This window comes from Mustela nivalis, assembly GCF_964662115.1.
Source record: "Mustela nivalis genome assembly, chromosome: 10".
Lineage (NCBI taxonomy): Eukaryota > Metazoa > Chordata > Mammalia > Carnivora > Mustelidae > Mustela > Mustela nivalis.
In genome coordinates this window covers 103,709,676-103,731,877 of record NC_139029.1, presented here as the reverse complement: position 1 = coordinate 103,731,877, position 22,202 = coordinate 103,709,676, and the positions used below count along the sequence as shown (strand labels likewise).

The 22,202-nt window shown below is 36.3% G+C and overlaps 1 protein-coding gene across 16 annotated transcripts in view; it reads left to right on the top strand.

Moving 5' to 3' along the window:
• Positions 1 to 18,686, top strand: part of RAP1A (RAP1A, member of RAS oncogene family) — a 78,041-nt gene extending 59,355 nt beyond the window's left edge. For all 16 annotated transcript variants that reach the window (XM_082687426.1, XM_082687412.1, XM_082687427.1 and 13 more), the window contains 6 exons: positions 3,047 to 3,115; positions 5,131 to 5,187; positions 7,510 to 7,650; positions 9,435 to 9,578; positions 14,885 to 15,000; positions 17,995 to 18,686. In XM_082687426.1, coding sequence (XP_082543552.1) covers positions 3,047 to 3,115; positions 5,131 to 5,187; positions 7,510 to 7,650; positions 9,435 to 9,578; positions 14,885 to 14,971 — 498 coding nt within the window. In that variant the 3' untranslated portion in view covers positions 14,972 to 15,000; positions 17,995 to 18,686. The remainder of the gene's footprint in view (positions 1 to 3,046; positions 3,116 to 5,130; positions 5,188 to 7,509; positions 7,651 to 9,434; positions 9,579 to 14,884; positions 15,001 to 17,994) is intronic.
• Positions 18,687 to 22,202: the final 3,516 nt, after the last annotated feature.

Sequence of the window (22,202 nt, the reverse complement as noted above, 5' to 3'; positions counted from 1 at the left end):
GTAAATTAGTACCTCTGTGGTGAATGAGAATATCTGTCATTTTAGATGCATATATTCAGGGCACCTGGCTGGCTCAGTTGGAAGAGCATGTGACTCTTGATCGTGGGGTTGTGAGTTTGAGCCCCACACTGGGTGTACAGATTACTTAAATTTAAAAAACAAAAACAAAAACTTAAAAAACTAAATGTATATAACTTTAATTCAGCAAGTCTCTTGAAATTTCACATAAAAGTTCATATATACAGAATAACATGGTCAAGATTATCGATTGCAACATTCCTTACAGTGGTAAGAGTTTGGAAACAACCTAAATGTCTACCAGTAAGGGTTGGTTAAAAGTAAGTTTTTAATGCATATTTTGAGTAGAATAATATATAACTATTAAAAAGAATGCAGCAGCTCTGTATATACTGATATATAGTGATATCTAAGATGTATTATTTAGGAGGCAAGAAGGTACCACACAGTGCAGATGATCATTTGATAACAAAGAAAGAAAAAGGGAGGGTGAGAAGTAAGATAGTATAAAATGTAGATAGAGACCATCTCTGCAAGGTTAAATAAACTATACTGGTTACTTGGGGGTAGAATTGGATAATTGGGAACAAAGGTGATAGATAGGGTTGGTTACCACTGCATACTCTTTTGTGTCTTTTGTATTTTATCCTGTGCCTATGGTATTAACTTTTCAAAAAAAAAAAAAAAGCCATAGGAATAAGTGAAGTTGTCAAGGGAGAGATTAGAGAAAGAACAACTCAGGACTGAGCTCTGAATACCTCTCAACCTTTAAAGAGTAGATAGGATTGAAGGATCCAGCATAGAAGAGTACATCTTATACTTGAATGTAAGGAAAGCATCTTTACTTGACTCCCCAGGAGTCAGGTAAAGGAGAGAGGAAAGAGATGATACAGAAACACAGAGGTAGCTGGATTTGATCAAAGCAAGCTTCAGTAAGGCGATAGTGCCGTAACTGTGCTGGGGTAGGTTGTGTAGTGAGTGAGTGCTGAAGAAACAGAACCATGATTGGAGACAGGTGAAGTCTGATTATCAGAGGGAGCAGAGAGAGGGGGGTGAAGCTGGAGGAGTAGTGGAGTTAAGGGAAATTTTTATTTCTGGGTGGGAGATGGTAGAGCAAATGTTTGTGTGCTGGAGGCAGTAATTCCCTGGAAAGGGCAATGGTGATATTGGAGAGGAAGGGAGTAATTGTTACAGTTGTCAAAAGTTCAAGAAATAACAGAAGTAAAATTAAAGAGTCATTGAAGTAACAATCAGTAAATTCATTGTGCACACACCAAAAAGACAGTTTGCAAACCAGGAAACTTCAAACCAGAACATGTAATGAGTCTCAGGGCTATATTGTTATAATAAAGCAGCTTATAGAGTGAGAAAGCAGTGACTCTTCAGTGACTGGTTATCATGATAGAATTTTCTTTAAATGATAGAGAATTGGTTAGTGGTTACCTCTTATCAACCTTGGCAAACTGTATGTTTTGCTTTTGATTTCCAGAGGCATAAGCAAGAAATGACCTCCAGGTCAATTTAGCTTTGCTAAATAAGCTAAATTAAGCTTTGTTTACATGACTAAACTGGTTTTATCTGCTCAGGGAATTTTCAGACTTGTCTCTGATTTTGATTTTAACACGGAAAGGACCAGTAGGTAAAGAAGGTAAAGGAGGACTTTTATAAAATAAAAGTCGGTATCATTGAATGAGATGTCCCTGAGAACTGAGATGAGATTCAGAGAAATAATGAAAGCTTGCTTTATGAAGAAGGAAGTGAAAGGTGGGAGATTGTTTTTTATTTGTGCTAGTCTCTAACAATGGGCTTATAGAAAGCACTGAGATTCTCATACCAGCTTCTGCATCTAGTGTCTAGCTATAGCATATGTTATATACCCTTTGGAAAAACACAGTAAATTTATGAGGAAAGCAACTATGTCAAGGTATAATGAAGACAGTAGGTTTTTTCCTAAATATCTGCTCTGGACCACATTTTGAGAACCTCTGTTCTGGTATAAGCATATTAGGAAATTTTCTACGATCGAATTCTACATAGTACTAAGATGATGAGGTGATAAAATGCTTGATAAAAATAATGAATAAAGTTAATTATATCCTGAGTCCCCTTTGAAGAACAGGAGCTTAGTAAGAGGAAGAAGTTTGAAGTTTACTATATTCCAGTTAATGTGTTTAGCTCAAGCTAAAATAGTGCATAATTTAAGTGTTGGTGACCTCAGGCCACATTCTTACCCTTCCTTCCTTTTATGTGGCAGTGTACCAGACCCTATTTTAAAGTTGTCCAGGCAGTATTTCACAACCATCTTCAGTACTTCTTTTTATTTACCAAATGATAAGATACCTAGTGTGAAGTCTGTGTTTTTAGAAATCTTAGAGGGAGAAGTAGGTAATCTGGAAAAGATGAGTAAGCAGTATTTCCAATGAAAAAAGTAAGGCTTCGGAAGCAAAAAGGTTGTATATTTGGAATCTCAGCTGGCAGATGGGAAAAATAACTACTTCTATGGAAAACCTAGAACTTGGATATGACTATAAATTTAGTAAATTCGGTACTTTTAAATTTCCTTTTCTCTTTTCCCCCACAATGAGACTGTTTTAAGATTTTGGAAGATTTAGAACCTTTTGTCTCATTCCTTTAAAAGCATGAAATAAAAGTTACTATGGATACATAAAGAGGTATTAGGAGTTTAAATACTAGTAAATTTTCATTTTTTTCATTAATTAGGATCTGTGACCTTATTTGTATCTTTGTTGTGTTTTGAAACAATATAGTAATTATTTCACAGTGGGAGTTGGCTGCAGCATTGCTGACAGCCTTTAACATGACCATCTCCTTTCTCAATGTGCCCACTTAGGTATGGGTGTATCCTTGTATTGAAAAATAATGAGACCATACATCTGCATATTTACCCAGAATTTTCACGTAATTTCATTTAGTCTTTATCATTTTATAATGGTATAAGTAGCATTATGGAAGAGTTGATTTTTCTTTTAAGTACTTAACTTTTCTTTGCTCTTTTTTTTTTTTCTAGACAGTTCAGTTTGTTCAGGGAATTTTTGTTGAAAAATATGACCCAACGATAGAAGATTCTTACAGAAAGGTAAAATGTGAAACTTGTGTACACGTGCTTACAAATAGTTCCTTAGGACTTTAAAACTTGATCCACAGAATTGCTTTTTAAAAATCTTTTTTTGCAAAGTGATATAAGTCTTCTGTAACTGTTTTAAAAAGTTTTACCAGGACAGAATATTTCTCATAAAATACTACTTAGCTACAGAGAGCTCTGTGTTCTGTTACTGATTAGTAATCTGTTCTTTAGTGTACACATTGTCCTGGTAGAGGGTATTTTTAATGTAGACTAGGTATATTTTTGACAACTCTTTTTGTGAAAATTAAGATCGTTTTTATGCTCGAAGTTAACCAGTGACCAAAAGTTTTTATTTTGGTTTAGTTTCATAATAACTTCAAGAGATTTTAGACTATATATCTTAAGACAATAAGAAATTTGATATTGGGTTCTGTATGATACTATAATGGTAGATACATGTCATTACACATTTTCCCAACCCATAGAATATACAACACCAAGAGTAAACCCATAAAGTAGACTATGGGCTTTGCATAATAATGATGTTTCTACGTAGGTTCGCTAAGTGTAATACATGTACCAGTCTGGTGTAGGAGGCTGATGGTAGGAGAGGCTAGTGGCGAGTAGGAGAAGGGTATATGGAAACACTGTATTTTCTGTTCAGTTTTATTGTGACTCTAATGCCAGAGTTCTAAAACATAAAGATTATTCAAAGGAAAAAAATTAGTCTTGACCAAAAAATACTATTTTATTTCATTTTAGTCTAGCATTATGGGGAATTTTCATAATTTTATTTCCCAGGTATGTTAAGGAGGGAAGCAGAGAATTAAACCTTTCAACAAATAGGAAAGGATTACTTTGTTAGATGTTGTAGAATTTACCTTTAGTGGTGTCATAAGTTTTGTTAAATTATATAAGCTCATCTAGCCATACTGGCAGAGCAGTTTTGCTATCTACAAATTGGAAATAAAATTGTGTTCTAGGTACATGGAAAAACTACAGACCTAACTCATTATTCATTTGAGCATGCGCACTTCCTGATTGATTGCGCAGGTCCCCACAGGAGTCCTGTAAGTGGTGCCACAGTGGCTTTGTAGCACTGCCCATGGTGCTTCTCAGCAATCCCTGAGCTGACACAGAAGCATTGAAAATAGGCCTTATGTCAATATGTTTATTTTTAGAAGGCAATGTTTCAGTACTAAAATTGCCCCCCAAGACGCTGCTGGCTAAGCTGTAACTACAAATGGATCTGTACCTAGAATGTTGGAGATTGGACACTTTTCTTGGTTACTTCTTTATTTAAAATGTTCAACAAGGTTCATAGTTGATACTTTCTTTAGGCCAACCTTCTCTTACTTTATAAAACACTGAGGAGATACAATTTCATTATAATATAAATTTAGAATATAAAATTTCACCTAATGCACATAGCTCTTCCAAAGGCATACCTTTTTTTTAAAGTCTCATTGAGGACTGTGTGAGTTCAGTGTTAACTCATTTTAGCACCTCTGCATTCCCCTTATCTCTTAAAATTTTTCTGTGTATTTAATCTGGGGCATATTTTGGTAAAACTTTTAGTAGTTAGAACGTGATAAATTGGCAGAATTTTCTTTAAAATCTTGTCTGCATTTTGAGCTAGTTAATACATTTGTGCTTTGTTTTCTTTGAAGATAATATATACATAATTTTCTACATTTTAAAATTTCTGTTAGAACTGTTGCAGTTTTTCTTAAATGAGAGGATATGACTATTGCCTTATAATAGCAAAAATCATTACTCAGTTTATAGTGGTCAGAAAGCATCTAAACTCAGCATTAACAGTCCTGGCTTCTGTAGTATTAATAGAACATGCTTGAGACCTCCTGTTCTTTATTATAGTACCAAGTTAAATCTCAGCCAGTATAGCAAACTCCTAGAGAAAAGGCTTTGTAGTTGTTAATAGGTACTTGGAGTGAAGAGGTGGCAGGAAATTAGACTGACGTTTTGATTTTGATATTACTCTTTATTTTTCCTTCCTTCCCCAACAGCAAGTTGAAGTAGATTGCCAACAGTGTATGCTCGAAATCCTGGACACAGCAGGAACAGTAAGGATGTTTTCTCTTTTTCTGATAGATTTTAGTTGGTGAGCAGGTTTTATCATCTGAATAATTCCTCTGAGTAAAAGTAATTGTTCTGATTAAGAACTAATTATCTAAAAGTAGGGTTTCTTAAATTTTTTTATGTGCTTCCAGCCATCTGTGCTGTACTTCATACCCACATACTACTCTTAACCTTGTGTCGAGTTCGCCTACAGAATGTGTACATTGCTTATCTTCTCTCTATATTGAGGTAAAGGATTACCCTATCACTGCTTTTTTAAAAAAGGGGAGGGGTATTTTAAATCCAGAATTTTAGTTAAAATAGGTATTTCTCTGAATTCCTATAAGATTTTGTCTCTTGGCACTGTAGTCATTAATTTTTATCAAAATTGGTTTTGCCTTTTATTAGTATTTTAACATCTCAAGGGGCTGTTGACAGATACATGTTTTCTGACAAAAATCTTTAGGATTATTTTGAGCCTCATTTTTCTCAACTTTAAATGACTGCTGTATGATGACATTAGTATTTCATAGGGTTCTTCTGATGATCAAATGAGATAGTGATTATAAATCCCTTGGCACAAGTGATATATAGTTAGATATATGAGCTCCAGGTGTTTTCATTGCCTTCATTTGTCATTTCCTTGATAATTTTGTTATTAATTACTGATGATTTCCTGTTATACTGCCATAAATGCACATGTTAAGTGATTTTTCTTTTTTTTTCCATATATGTAGACTTCACCTATTGGGCAGTTCTCAGCTTTAGAATAGATGGTATTCTTTAATGTTGTAAGTTGTTTAAAATCTAGCACAAATTTTCCATGTAATTTTATAAAAAATAATGAGAAAGTTTCATGTCATTAGGAAAAGCCTTTAAGTAGACTGGAGCAGTTGTAGTGCTAATGATACTGTGTTTTTCCATTCTTTTGTGGGAAAATAGATCTTGATTCCAGTAGGAAGCTTGGGATCATTAGAACTACATCTTTCTTATATCTGTTGACTCAAAATATCTCCCCCTTTTGCCATTCCAACCCCCCTATTTCCTTAGCTTCTGAATCAGCAGTCATTCCCCTCCGTTTCCAGATATGCCAAGAGTTAAAGGGCACTTTTCTCCTTTTTCCATTCATCATCTCCACAAGTGTGAAGGAGGTCTTTGTTCTTCTTGTCCAAATTAAGGAATTTCTTCCCTACCATAGAGATCTTTCCTTTGGGCCCTTAAATATCTTGTCATTCTCCCATCCCAGTGCTCAATGTACTGGGTCATAGTTGCCTGTTCAGTTGTCTGTGTCCCCAGGGCCTTCCATAAAGCTTGGAAAGTAGTTGATCCTCATTAATTGTGTCCCAGATCACTCCTTATTCCTTGAAGATTTTTGCTCATTCTCTTCATCACTGCTTCAGTCAGAATTCTTGGCGATTTTAGTATTCAAATAAAATCTGTATGGATATTATAGATGATCCATTTGCTCAGCCTACCAGTTTATTGACCTCCATACTGCTTCAGCCATTCCTGCCCATGGTCTTACGTAGACTATATGATTACCAATAACAGACTGTATGAATACTACCTTCATCTTACTTTTAGGTATGCTATTCTCCACCTCTTGTTGTTTTATCTCACTTCCTTTTATACTTTAAGCTTCGCTGGAACCTTCAGTCCATGTATCCCACCATCTCTGATTGTCCTCATATCCTAACCCCCTCTTTACATAGCTTCAAATCCATGGCCTGATCATTATGATCAGTCCTCTGAATGTATCCTCAACTCCCTGGGACTTTTCAGCAACCTCCAACTCAGTTGATCACTATCCTCTATAAAAATTGTATTCCCTTTGGCTTCCAGTAACCAACATTTGCTTGGTTTTCTCCATCATTGGTTATTCCTAAATCTCCTTTCCTGATTTGTCTTCATCTTTCCAACCCCTTAATGTTGGAGGGCCTCAGGATTCAGTACTTGGACTTCTCTTTTCTAACAGTACTTTCTTGGAGGTCATCTTTATTAGCATCAGAATAATTTAATTAGGATCTATATGTAAAAAGGAATTATATACAGTTTTCTAAACCACACAGAAACCATGGTATAACATGATAAGGTGGTTAAGATCTCCCTTCTAATTCCTTAGTTCATTGTCATTGCTTCTAGTTGTGTTAAGTAAGGAACAGGAACATCTACCTCAAAGTTTCTAAAAACTGTGTAATAGGTCTTATATTCTTGTCATGAGAACATGTAAGAAAAAATTCAGTAGCTTATATATGATTATTCAGATTTAAATTGTTCCATTGTACATTCAAGAAATCATACTTATAATTGTACATTTTTTATTACAGGAACAATTTACAGCAATGAGGGATTTGTATATGAAGAATGGCCAAGGGTTTGCACTAGTATATTCTATTACAGCTCAGTCCACGTTTAATGACTTACAGGACCTGAGGGAACAGATTTTACGGGTTAAGGACACAGAAGATGTAAGTATTTTTCTATTTGTTTTAAAGATTGTATTTATTTATTTGAGAGAGAAAGAAAGAGCACGAGCAGAGGGGGAAAGGGAAAAAGCAGACTCCCTGCTGAGCAGAGAGCCCATGGGGTTCGATCCCAGGACCCCAAGATTATAACTTGAGCCAAAGGCAGATGCTCAACCGACCAAGCCACCCAAGTGCCCCTATTCTTCTCACTGTAAGACATATCTCTCTGTGTCCAAATGAAAAGTGTCTCGTTTTCTATTAAGAGGATTTGGAGGGTAGCTACCACATATCTAAAGTCGTGATCAAAAAAATTTTACAACTTTCTAAATTTACCTACAAATTATATGCTAAGATAGAGGGCATGTATGATAAAGTGTTCATTGTGCTGTTTGTTAATAAGTGCAGTAGGGAAGGAAGAGGAGTCAGAGTACTTGGTAAAAGTGGGACTTGAGTTGAGCTTTGAAAGGTGGTAGTTATGTTTCAGAAACAGTGTTCAAAGAACATTAGTAAGAGCCATAATGGTATTTTCCACTTCTATAATTCTCTTGGTATAGTTTGTACTTACAGTTTTTTTCCTTTGAATTATTTTGAAGATTTTAATTCACTGGGTTTTGTATTTTTTAATTTTATTTTTGTTGCAGAATTCTTGTCTTATTTAATGAATAACATCATTGCTGTTGTGCTTTTTTGCAAGGATGAAATTATATTTTACATGTTTACCTCACTTTTGAACTACAGAGTTCCTTTTCAGTTGTATAAATTGGGATATAAAATTTCATTTGTACCTTTCTTTCTGTTTTTGCATGTTCTTTCTCATTATTAATGGGAACATATGTACCTGCTCAGGACCTTAACTTTGGATAATCCTGTAGGCAGGAGAGATTTCTATCAAATGACTCAAGATCATCCATAACCTAGTGAATACTTCTTTTCCTTCCCATGAGTAATTTATCAAAGAGACTTCTGTTTTCATAGGCAATTACATGCAAATCACTGAACTCTGATAATGTTAATCTCTTCATCTCGTGTCATAATTTAAAAAGATGGACTTGTAGATGTCTAGTATGCCATCTAACATAATTGCCTGGTTTAAGTACAAGATCCACCATGTCCCTTAAATCCTTTCTTTGTGTATAGTGCCCATCACCTCACAAATGACTCTTCTGTGGACACCTTTTATCTAAGGATGTTATACAGTTTGTTAGCAACTTGTTTTATTGCAAGTAGGGGCTGCATTTCTGATACGGGGGGAAAGGGAGGGCATAGCTGTTTTGTGGCTCTATTTTAATTGTTATTGCTTCTTAATATCTCACCTAAACTGGTCTTCAGATCTTATGTCAAATATAGAAGTAGAGTTTGTTGCCTTGTTGGTCTTGCCAACTACTTTTGGAACCTGTTGGACCTGGGAGATGAAGTACTTAAACCACAGTTAGGCCCAATGAATACATTCTTCTCTGCATTGCAGGAGGTTCCTTTTCCTTCAGATTTTTGTACTTGGAATTCAACTATATTATTAGTAGTCCACATGACTACTAATAATATATACCATTATATCCTTAAAATAATTTAGCTACTGAGCATAGTAGCATCTCTTCCATACTTTTTCTGTCGCTTCCTGTTCTATCTACTTTCTTTCTCCCAATATGCATACATAGAATTTTTTAAGCACTTGGTGAAGCTTATTGTCCTAACTAATAGATTTCAGTTGATGACAGGTAGTTACTTACTTAAAAGTTACTAAGGACCAAGTATGCTAGTGCTCATATTGTGTTTTTTCCTTCCCACAGGTTCCAATGATTTTGGTTGGCAATAAATGTGACCTGGAAGATGAACGAGTAGTTGGCAAAGAACAGGGTCAGAACTTAGCAAGACAGTGGTGTAACTGTGCCTTTTTAGAATCTTCTGCAAAGTCAAAGATCAACGTTAATGAGGTAACCTACAGCTGCTAGACAGCACAAATAAGTGCCTTTTTAGTTATCTTTCTTTTAAGGTAATAGCCAAAACCAAATTTTTTGAAGAAAAAAAAATTGTTCTTCTAATTGGTTTTGAATCTATCAGTGTACAGAGAACACTAAGTAACTCCTAGAAACCATATTTCCTCACTACGTAAAATCACTTTGATGGTTGTGATGAAGACGCTCATATTTACCTTACTGCAAGAGCAAGTTTAAGTTAAAGAATGTGTTTGAAGTCCTGCTAAGCTTCTGAATGATATGCCGGAAGGTAGTGTGTGCAGATTGTTCTATCACCCTTGCACAGTTACCTGTGCACATGTGTGTAAATAGGTTGTAAAGTCAAGTAGGAAAATACAAAAATCAAAGTAGTTATTGAGCTTATGAACTTAGGTTATATAGAAAGATAATATGAGGTAATACCTCATGGGTATCCCAGAATTTGGTGTTTTGAGTCGGGCCTTCCTTTGGTTTCTGGGAGGAATCTCATGGGAGGAATCTGAGCATAGACGTGGAACTAGAATTCACCCACTCTTTGAGGCCTGATGAGGCAGGTGCTCAAGGCTTTTTTCATCTCTGACTTAAGCCTTCCAACCATCTTGAGAATGTCCTCTGACAGGACATGCGTAATCAGCATGCCCACTGCCTGAGTGTCAGTCCAGTACCCTCCTGGATCCCTGAAGATCTGTGCAGTTCCAACTAGCACCAGCAACCGACCAAAACCTCAAGAGGTTCTCTTTGCTTTTGTTAATTTTAACATATTTAACATAACCTTTTTAAAACAATGAACCAACCAATCAGAGGAGGCTTCTTTCCTTTCCCTGTAATGCATAAGTCTTCACTGGCCTGTTTGCTTGTCATTTGTGGCATCACAGGTAATCCGTCAGCTCAGCTCACTCATAACATATGTGAGAGTTACAAGGGCCTTAGGTTATCAGCATCCTGTGTTTCTGTTTGCTGTTCCTCTCTGGCCTTTGGGTTTGTAGGTCACTTTTCCTTGACTTAATATTATGGTGGTAGGCTGTTGTTTGACTTTCAAAATGATTAAGTTATCTTAAACATCTGACAGGCAAAAAATTGAGCTTGTTTCACATCCTCTCTTTTTAAATAACCAAGAATGTTAAAGCTTGCTTTGTTAGGTAAAACCAATTTTTGTAAGTACATAAAACATTCATAAATTTCATTATTCAGCAGATACTAATTGTGTGCCTGTGTGTCTGGCAGTGTGTCGGGCACTGGGGTAACAGTGATCCAGACAGACACTGTTTCTGCCCTAGAGAAGTTTACATCCTAGTGGGGAACAAGTACTACTGAGATCTTCAGCAGTCATTTCTTTTTCATTGCCAAGTAAATGAAAGGAAGTATGATATGTTTTTAGCTTTAGCTTTCTCTGTTGTGAAATTACAGTTTTATAGATGTTATTTTGAAAAATGTGACTAATGATAAAATTTTAAGTATTTTTTTTTAATTTTATTTATTTGAGAGAGCGCTCATACAAGGTGGGGGGACAGCGGGAGAGGGAGAAGCAGACTCCCTTCTGAGCGGGGAGCCTGATACAGGGCTCCATCCCAGGACCCCAGGATCATGACCTGAGCTGAAGGCAGATGCTCAACCAACTGAGCCTCTAAAATTTTAAGTTTTCATATAGTCTTTTTTCAAAAAAGGAAGGAAGGAAGAAAAAGAAAAGGAAAATGGAGATAAAAAGCATTGGGAGGAGGCTTATGCATCCTTGCATGCTCGCTGTCTCACAAATAAATAAATCTTGGGGGGAAAAAGCATTAGGATGGTGCATGAGGTTGGCTAGGGAAACAGTAGTGCAGGGTCACCACTGTAGGATGATTGACCTTAGGGATCTGGTTCCTTGCTGTTCCTGTTCTCACCCTCACTGGTACCTGCCCACCAGGTTCACAGGAGATGGCTCTGCTGGGGCTGGGTGGGGTCAGGATCCACTGAGCACCATGGGTTGGTGGTGTTCCTTACTTTTAAAGCATTAAATGTTTGTGGGAACTCCTCTGCTACTTGCTAAGCCTCCTGGATTATAGTTTCCAGTGCCCCAGGGCTCTGTTTTCACAGCAGTGTTGTTAAACCTTGATGTGAAGATTTATTAAATGTGGAGAACAGTAAAACAATATGGAATAAGTTAGCTGTTTAAGGCTCTTTACTCTTGTGAGGGAAATACAAACTTTAAAGTAGCGTATAATATTTGAGTTTCTTTTAATGTTTCTCTTTAGCCTGATAATCCAGCTACAGAGTTCCTTTGATAGTTAATAGTTCCTCAGACAGCTAATGCTTTGTGAATATACATGTGATTTCTGTTGGATTCAAATTTCACATCACACAGGGACATACTGCTTGGCTAAATAGCCCTCTAGTTCCTGCTACCTGTAGCAGAATATACATGTTAAACTCTTATGCACGCCATTTTTGCTGTGTTCTGAAAGTAGAATCACAATTCTTTGCTGAGGCTAGAATCAGAATTGGAATCAAGACATCCCAGTTGAGTAATGGCAGAAGGATTGGGAAAGTATTCTTTGTTCCCTTTAGATTTTCCTGTGGATCAGAGAGATGAGGAAGAACCTAGGTGGAGGCCTCTGAGTATGTCTAACCAAATACTTACTATTGCTTGAACTTGCCTTCATCACTGAACCAGCTGTTGCAGTGAGGTAGGCCTCGTTTGCCAAAGAAGTCATTGAGGATATCACTGCGAAATCAGTCAGTGTAGTACAGAAACCCCAAACTGGCTGGCATGAAGAAACATGTGGCTTTGATTCTTTGACTATTTTAGTTTATCCTTTTAATTTTTTATCTTACAGTTTATGCATTAAGGCTAGGGAACAAATGAGAACTTGTTCGTGGCTGTGCATATTAAGTTCTTAGAGGGTTTCAGAATTGTGAAACAGACTGCTGTTTTGTTTTCAAATCCAGTGTTTTCAGTTTTCTTATAAATACCATAATAGAGAACTTAAATGGTTTGAAGAAGATGGCAGTGGAAGGATAGAGCAGAAAGAAAGGAATATAAATGAATCAGTTAAAGCTTTGAGACAAATCCCTCAATAGTGGCTTTTTTTTTTTTCCTTTTTAATAATTAGCCTTTTAATCTTAGGACCATTTTAAAAAATACATGAAATGGTTTTATCTGAGGATTATCTTAAAAAATGATTTTAAAAATTATTTTACTTTTAAAATTTACTGAAAGTATTTAAGAACAATAAGAATTTGTTTACTCTTCATTCAGATTCACCAGTTAACATTCTGTCAGTGTTTATGTATCACATTCCTTTACTCCCAAATATGTTAGTGTATGTACCATTATATAAAGACATTTTCTTACGCAACCACAACGCAGTTACTAAAATCAAGAAAATTGTTATTTGCACAGTCCCTGTTCAGTGCATATTCAGATTTTGTTGTTTGTCCCTATAACTTTTGATATACTTTTTTTTTTTTTTTAAGATTTTACTTATTTATTTATTTGACAGAGATCAGAAGCAAGCAGAGAGGCAGGCAGAGGCAGAGAGAGAAGCAGGCTCCCCACTGAGCAAGGAGCCTGATGTGGGGCTTGATCCCAGGACACTGAGATCATGACCTGAGCTAAAGGCATCGGCTTAACCTACTGAGCCACCCAGGTGCCCCACTTTTGATATACTTTTATAAAGCGCTATTTATTACAGATTAGTAATAGTAAAGAGTTTCTGTGATATTTGCTTCTCAGGTCATTAGTAAATAAGTATTTGCATTTCATAGCAAAGAACCAAATTCATCTTATCTGTTGTTTAATTGTTCCAATATTTGGGCATACTTAGCACTATGAAACATAAACATGTCAGAATTAAAATAATCTGCTTCTGTGAAATAAATACTATTGTATTTGTGTCTTTGATGCCTTGGATTTTTCATCCAAAATGAATCAAAAAGATGTATTGAGATTGTCACTTCAGATGGGGTCACACACTTTTTCTCTTTTTCACTTTAGCCAAAATTAATAGCACCAGAAACAGCAAACAGAAATCGTATGCTTTTACATGTGGTATCTTGAGAGGAACATGGTATCTCTTCTGTCCTGTTCTAGCCAAAAATATACATAAATCTTAGCATGAGGAAAGATCAGACAAACCCAAACTGAGGGAAATTATATAAAGTTACTAACCATCTGTTTTCAGAAATGACAATGTCATGAAAGACAAAGACTGAAGAACTATTCCAGATTTTAAGAGATTAAAATTAAATGCAGTATGTGATCCTAGATGGATCCTTTGAGGGTGGGGAGCAGGAATTCTATAGAGGACATCATTGGGGTAACTGATAAAATTGGGATCTGCACTGTAGATGACACAAAGTAACATATCAGTGCTTAAATGTATTCAATGTCTAACTGTAACATGGTTATGGAAGAATATCCTTGCTCTTAGAAGATATACACTCAACCACTAAGGGCCCTGTTGTATGCAGACTACTCTCTGATGATTTAGAAAATAAGAATGTATTTAGAGAAAAATGATAAAGTACATATGGCTTAATGTTACTAATTGGTGAATTTGGGTAAAGAATATAAACCAGTCCTTAGTATTCTTGCAACTTCTCTGTAAGTTTGAAGTTTTTTATTTTCATTTAAAGATTTACTTAAGAGAGAGAAAGCAAGCACACATGAGAGCGAGGGGAGGAGCAGAGGGAGAGGGAGACCAGCAGACTTCATGCTGAGCAGGAAGCCAGTCATGGGGCTTGATCCCAGGATATTGAGATCCTGTCCTGAGCTGAAATCAAGAGTCAGACACTTAACCAGCTGAGCCACCAAGGCACCCCAAGTTTGAAGTTTTTAAAAAATAAATGTGCTCATATTCAAGTTGAGTATCAACTCTTCCCTTAATCATTATGTTTTGAAGCATATAAGATTCCATGAGGAATAAAACGTCACTACCTTGTTTCTCACTACTAATTTTTTTCTTGTTAATATTGAGTATTTAAGAGCAAGTTTTTAACCTTGTTTTTCACTACCTTGTTTTTCACTACTAATTTTTTTTCTTAAGTCGATACTGAATATCTAAGAGCAAGTTTTTTCCCTCATGGTAAGTTGATAAGTCTTGCTTTACCCTGACCGAGAGCCACATTTTAAGAAACCTGCTGTTAGAGCAGCAAAATACAGATCCAAGAGCAGAATAACATTTAACAGAACCAAGGTGGTTTTGTAGAGCAAGAGCTCAAGTGTTTGTTGAATAAGACTTTTTTTTCTTTGTGTGTGTGTGTGTGTGTGTGTGTGTGTGTGTGTGTGTGTGTTTTTGTTTTTTTAGATATTTTATGACCTGGTCAGACAGATAAATAGAAAAACACCAGTGGAAAAGAAGAAGCCTAAAAAGAAATCATGTCTGCTGCTTTAGACCCACAGTAAGCAGCAGCTCTGAGCCAGGTAAGATACTGAAAACAGAACAAATGCCTTGCTCATGCTCTTACTTTGGGCTTTCCCCAACCCTAACCACTTCCTATTTCACTTGTTAGGGTATTTCCAGGTTTCTGCATCTTGTAAATGTGATATATAGCTTGTAGATGTGTTCATCTATTGCTAATTTGTTTCTCTCCCTATGAGATTGTAAGCTGACTGAGGGCGAGGACCACAGATGTTTTGTTCACTGCTGTGTCCCCAGTGCTGGCTACAGAACGAGTATTCCAAAAATAGAATTCCTTCCAGGGTCCCTCCTGAGTTCCTGGCAAATTAAAGTCGAATGTGGTTTATCTGAAACAAAATGCTTAAGTGCACATTTGATGTGTTATTTCAAAGTGAACACACCTTTGTGTATCAGTAATAGTCATTCCTCCCCCTGTAACCCCTTCCCTGATTCCCAACACCATCATTGGTTTTGCCTCTCTTTGAACTTAACATTAACAAAAACAGGTACTATGTCTGGCTGCTTCTACTCAAAAATATGTTTTTGAAAATTATCTTAATAAAGATGCAACTGCAGTACCGTATGGCAGTAGCTCATTTTTATTGTGTGACTGTACTAGCAGTCTTTTTATGTATTTTGCTATTGATGGACAATTACATTTTTGAGAACTATATGGATAATTCTGTGCAGTCTTGCTTGAGTCTTTATGCTCACGTGCATCATTTCTATTTGGTGTGTACCTAGGGACAAAATGGCCAGACTATACACTTCTATATAGGGCCAGCTTTAGTAGATACTGCTCAAAGGTTTTTCAAGGCAATTAGACCAATTTATACACTTGCTAGCAGCGGTTGAGTTCCACGTCCTCCCCAGAGTTGGTATTGTCAGTCTTTTTAACTCAAGACATTCTGCTGGCTGTCTGATGCTGTGTTTTGGTAGTCATTTCCTCTCGGGTCTAGGTTGACTTCTTGGAAATGTTTTGTCTGTAGACTTCTAAGTATAGTTGACTTTAGTACCATTTAAGTTTTCATTAAAGTGAACCCAATGGAGAGAAATTAGTGCCAGCATTGAAGCTGCCTGTCAAGTGAAAAACCACGCCCTGCAGGAACCATGTGTTTTTCTCTAATTATGTATATGAAATCTCCTGAACAGTGTCTACTTATCTTCACGAACTCTACAAACTATACCGTAATGGAATGTTTTTCATGAAGTGATTTTGTGAGGTCAGTTGATGCTGGTTATGTACACATTACTAATCTAGGTCCATTTAGAGGAACGCCTACTGTTCCCACTTAAGAGTTGGTTACACTTAGTCTTGTTAGTCTCTTGGGTCCATCAAGCAGATTACCTATTCCAGAGCATCAAATTAATGAATATGTGCTTCCTTAGAGACCTAGGTGAATCTCTCTCTTCAGGGAAACACTGTGTAATTGTACCCCCACTTTAATTTAGTTTAATTTTCTTGGTACCCTCCCCTCCTAAATGAAGGTCAAGGAAAATGGGGAGAAAGGAGGGAACAGCATGGGATTGCTTCTGGTTGGATTTAAGAAAGACAGATTCTGGTCAGGTGTTTGCTTTACGCTTTAAGTGAAATCTTGACTCAATAACTATAAATCATTAGCTCCCTGAAGGTGATTATTTTAAACTTTGCTGCTGTTTGTTTAGGTAAGGGTGCAAAGGTAAGGATAATAGGACTCCAGTTCCTATTCTGAGCTATATCACCTCACCTAACTCTCTTAAGTCAACTATAGTTGATTGACTTGCTGATGCCATTACCTTAGCTGACCCTAGTTTAATTTCCAGTTCTCTAAAAAATGTTCTAGCTTATGTTTAAAGGAAGAGGTGCCATCTCCTGGCCTGTTTCGAAAATTCATTATATACACCCTGCAGTGTATTGTGTTTTACCTGAGAGAAGAGAAATCTTGTCGTATCTAGAAATAAGATTTTCATCCTGGTTGTATAAATTCTTAGGCTCTGATATGTAACTCGGCCTAACAATATATTTAATAAGTCACCTGAGATTTCCATGAGTGTTTGAAAATACCAGATGATGGGTCAGTTAGCAGTCAGAATACTTGGCAGAGCAAAGAAATCACAGAGTGATTATAGACTGGAAGTGCCATGTTGATTCCACTTGAACCGAAAAGTACCAAGATAAGGGGTAAATTTAAGTAGCTGTGTATGTTTTTAGTAAGAGTACATGAACCATAAGGGCAGTGTATCTGACCTTGCCCTTTAAGCAAGATTGTATTGAAACATGTTAATCTCTTTTTAGTATGTCCCACTTCTAAAGACACGAAGAGGCAATTCTTCCTTTAACCTAGTTCTTTTCTGCTGAGCAGTACAACTAATGTGGAGCCTTCTGCCCTTGCATATGGGGGTCAGCTCTTTCTGTGTCATCGCTTCTGGTCCTAATCTGTATTAGAAGTGGTAATCCTAGGGACACCTGCATGGCTCAGTCGGTTAAGCATCTGACTCTTGGTTTCAGCTCAGGTCATGATCTCAGGGTCATGAAATTGAGCCCCTCCGACGAGCCCTAGCATCAGGCACTCCATGCTCAGCATGGAGTGTGCTTAAAGGATTCTCTCTCTCCCTCCCCACCCCTCCTCCCATCTGTGTGCACACTCGCTCCCTCACTCTCTAAAATAAATAAAATCTTTAAAAAAAAAAAAAAGTGGTAATCCTAATACTCTATAGTCCTGAAATGATTGGATAAAGAAATTTTATACTTAGGTGTTATTTCCTTTTTGGGAAAAAAAAAAAAAGATGATAATAGGATAGAAATAAAATAATGACTGTTTTCCTTTTTACATACAGGACTGTCATATGGTGAAATTAATAAAACTAAAATGGCCCCGTTACTGTAGCTGTTTAGTATAATTTAGTTGTCTAGTAACAATCAGCCCATATCTGTTTCTTTCTATATGATTATCTGCTTGTTCACTACCATCTTCTGACATTAAGAGGTTAGCCATATGTATGTATATATATAAATACATATCTGTTCAATGTTCTAGATTACAGGAATGAAGAACTGTTGCCTAATTGGGAAGTGCCAGCATTCCAGACTTCAAAAATTAAATCTGAAGAGGCTTCTCCTGTTTTATATATTATGTGAAGAATTTAAATCTTATATTGGTTTGCACAAATTCCCTGGAGAAAAAAAAATTGCTCTGTGTATATCTCTTGGAAAATAAGACAATAGTATTTCTCCTTTGCAATAGCAGTTATAACAGATGTGAAAATAAATATACTTGACTCTAATATGATTATACAAAAGAGCATGGATGCATTTCAAATGTTAGATATTGCTACTATAATCAGATGATTTCATATTGACCTTTTTATCATGATTCTTCCCTGTCAAGCACTAAAAGTTGAACCATTATACTTTATATCTGTAATGATATAGATTATGAAATTTCCCCTCAAACTCATTGCAGCAGATAACTTTTTGAGTCATTGACTTCATTTTATATTTAAAAATTATGAAATATCATTCTGTCATTATATTCTAATTAAAATTGTTTGTGCATAATGCTTTGGAAAAATGGGTCTTTTATAGGAAAAAAACCTGGGATAACTGATTTCTATGGCTTTCAAAGCTAAAATATATAATATACTAAACCAACTCTAATATTGCTTCTTGTGTTTTACTGTCAGATTAAATTACAGCTTTTATGGATGATTAAATTTTAGTACATTTTCATTTGGTTTGTGTGTTTTTGTTATTGTTTATAGATTTAAGGCTTTTATTTTATAATGGCCACATTGTTTTAAATGCAGTAGTTCCTTTCTGCCTGTACCTACAGAACACTTGGCTTTAAACCCCTAAGTCATTAGTAATTTCTCTAAGAACAGACCTCACACTTTCTGTTCTAGATGTATTTATTCCTCCTATACAGCAAACTACCATCAGACTACATAGAATAGTTTTGTATATTCTCTCTTGATCTTAAAGATTGTATCTTATTGAATAAGATATCCCACTGTGTATTATTTTTATATGTAAAAATAAGTTTAATACTGTATCAGGGGTTAACTTTACTATTTAAAATCTTCCACAGCTTGTAATTTCATCAAGGGAATCCTTTTGTCACTGTTAATTTGTTGGGCATAAGCCCACCAATGAAATGTTATGTAAAAATTTTCAGATTTGCTTTATAATAGATTGAAGAGTTTGAGAAAAGTGGGAAAAAGTGAAAAGGCATACAAAGAATGTGTCAGTTGCTTTTGCTTTGACTATATATGAGGTAGCATAGTAGTCGTTGTATGGAAAAAAATCGCTAAGTTAAAATTTTAGCTGGCTATATAGTGGTGCTTTTCTTTTCCTTCCCAGTTGTTTCTGTTTTTACAAAGATGGCGCTCGATGAGGACATGGATCTAGGGCATCAGTATGATGTACGTGTTCTCCACAGAGATAGAGCAGAACAGCTTGTCAGCCAGGTAAGTGCTGGCGAAGGAAAGAAACAAGCTGAGAAAACCCTGTGCCTTGTCCCTGATTACTGAGGAGAAGACTAGTCCTAGAAAGTCTACATCACTGCTCAGGGATCTAGATATTGTCTCGCTGCAACCAGGTGTGAAGTAGTGTTCAGACCTTGCTGAGACTTTCAAGGAATGTGGTCAGGCCATCGGTTACTAAATTCAGATTTAGGAATAAGATTTCAAATGTAAACTCTGACCAACCTGAGAAAATGTTAAAATATTGTAAAAAAAAAATAATAAAAATAAAAAAATTTGGGGGTGGGGAATTGTATTCTTTTGAGTTTCTAATAAATGTAGTTAACTCATACTTTCCATCTACTGATCCAGTTACACATATGCCTGGGATTAAGGGGCCAAAAATCTAATAAATGCAATAAATTAAAAATAAATAAGTGAATCATTAGGGCCAGTTTGTCCAGGTCAAGGTAGCATATTTTAAGGTCCTTTGGAGCCATTCTCCTTAAAGACTCACCTCTCAGACATTTCTTTGGACTTAAAATCATAGACAAACATCTCACACATCAGTAAAAATCACCAAATATTACCTGTTCCATAGGTTGTGATGTTATTTGCCAGATAGGTACAAAATCATTAAGTAAGAGTGACTCCCAAGTTAGAATCTGCTAGATTAAAGCATCAGTTTGTCCTCAGTTTTAGAACGTGGGAGAGAAAGAGTGCTGGATTCCTTGGTCACATCTTACACAGTCCACTCGGGATGCGATAGGACTGTGAGGAGATGTCCCGGCAGCACTCCGCAGGACCTGCTGAAGTCAGAGACATGCGTTACTGTTGCCAGGGAACCTGCCGCTGCTGAGTGAGGCATAAGGGTAGGTAGCCTGCCAGAAAGGGAGATGCATGTGCTTTCATCTTGTCCCTGTGGACGCTGTAGTCTTCTCTCCAGAGGGCAAAGAGCCCCAAAATAAGATGTAGTTGATGTATTTTTTATAGCTGAAAAGTCAAAAAGCCCTCAAGGCTATTATATATAAATCTCATAAGTATCCAAGAACCAACACGACGTTTGTATTTGTGACTCCTTAGAGTACGTTGCCTTTGGCAGATGAGTAACATATATGATTTAAAGGAGGCTTGATATCATAGTTGATAATTTTTCTCCGATTAAAACAAATGACTAATGGCTTAACTAGTATGTCCCCAAACAATCTAGTTTTAAACAGTAAATACATAATCTATCATTCTACCCGCCACCAGGGGGAGCTTCAGTATCAGCTAAATCCTACAAGCCTTGAATGAATAGTATGAATTCAGTCCATTTGTTCTTATATATAAAACGCTGCTTGCTTCGCAAAAAGGTATAAAGGCCTTTCCTCAAGAATTTGCAATCTACCGGGCAGGAAAGATAGGTAAGAAATTCATCAAAGATATGAAAATGCTGTAATTTATTAAACTGTGGTCACAGAATTCTCTTAGGAATGTTTGGGGAAATATGGGTGTTGGTATGTTACTCTCTTTCCCCCACGGCTTTGAAGTAATCTCTCTGGCATCTTGATCTGCCATCATAACTGACCCCTTTTACCCCTCAGTGAAACAGTCTGCTTCTTTGCAGTTAGAACGTACTTAAGAAAAATTAATCTTTGGGAAGGCACTGATCTTTACCTTATTACTAGCATTATTAAGACAGGTTACTTGGTCTGGAGCTATTTTTTCTATATAGGAACGTTTTCAATTACCTGGACCTGCCCAGGTTTAAATATTTTTGCCTCTTTTTTCTCGTTAGGTACACGTATTTGTCAGTTCATGTATCTGATTTTTGTTTTTAGGACTGAGAAACGAAAGAAAGATTACCTCAGTATTTTCCTTGTTAAGCAATCACAGTAGAAAGCTAGAAGACCTAAAATATGCTCTTATAAGTTGTATGTGTGTAATGAAACCAGCGTGTGAAGAGATTGGTATGTGGAGGAAGAATATAGCTTGTAAAATAACCTTTTGTTTTATTTGGGTCTTGTACTTAATTTAAGGTGCTACTTAAATATGTATTAAAATAGCCCCTCTTGGCTTGGCTCCAAACATAAAAGGTCAGAGTGGTTTGGGTACTTGTCCAGGATCTGGAAAAAGCCCATCTTGTGCAGGGAAGGAAATGAATGTGAGCTTTGAGGTAGTACAACCACCAAGCTTTTAGTACTTCTATTCCCCCAAAATGTAAAAAATGCAAGGTATTCTTGAAAATGTAGTACAGACATTACATTGAATATGAATTTTTTTTTTTTTTTACTGCAGTTTCATCTTGGGTTCGCTGAATGCACAGTCCATTTATTTAATGCCGTGTCTTAACTTAAATATTCTTGTTGAGAACAGTTGGAGATTTTGAACTAGATGCCTAGTTCTGTTTTCTGGGGAGGTGACATGGATTCTGTTTTGCAGACATTAAGAAGAGCTTTAAAAGGGAATTGGGGGATATAGCTCTGGCTTTTTAAGAAGAAGCCTCCTGTGGTTCTGGGCTCAAGGTGTGACATACATTTCCTGCTAATTGCTTCTCTTAAGAAGCATGGGCTTGGCTGTTCCTCTTGAGGAAAAACCTTAATAAACCTTCCCGTTTTAAGAAGTGATGTGACTCTTATTTTGAGCTGTTGTTTTCAATGTGTTTGTCTTTTTGTCTTTTTGTAAAGCTTAACCATGTGCAAGTTCTTGTGCTTACTTTCAACCATTTAAAAATTCTTGTAGGACATATAAAGCAGATGATCCTTAGGGGCCTATCAGCAAATAGTTAGGTGCTTCCACTCTG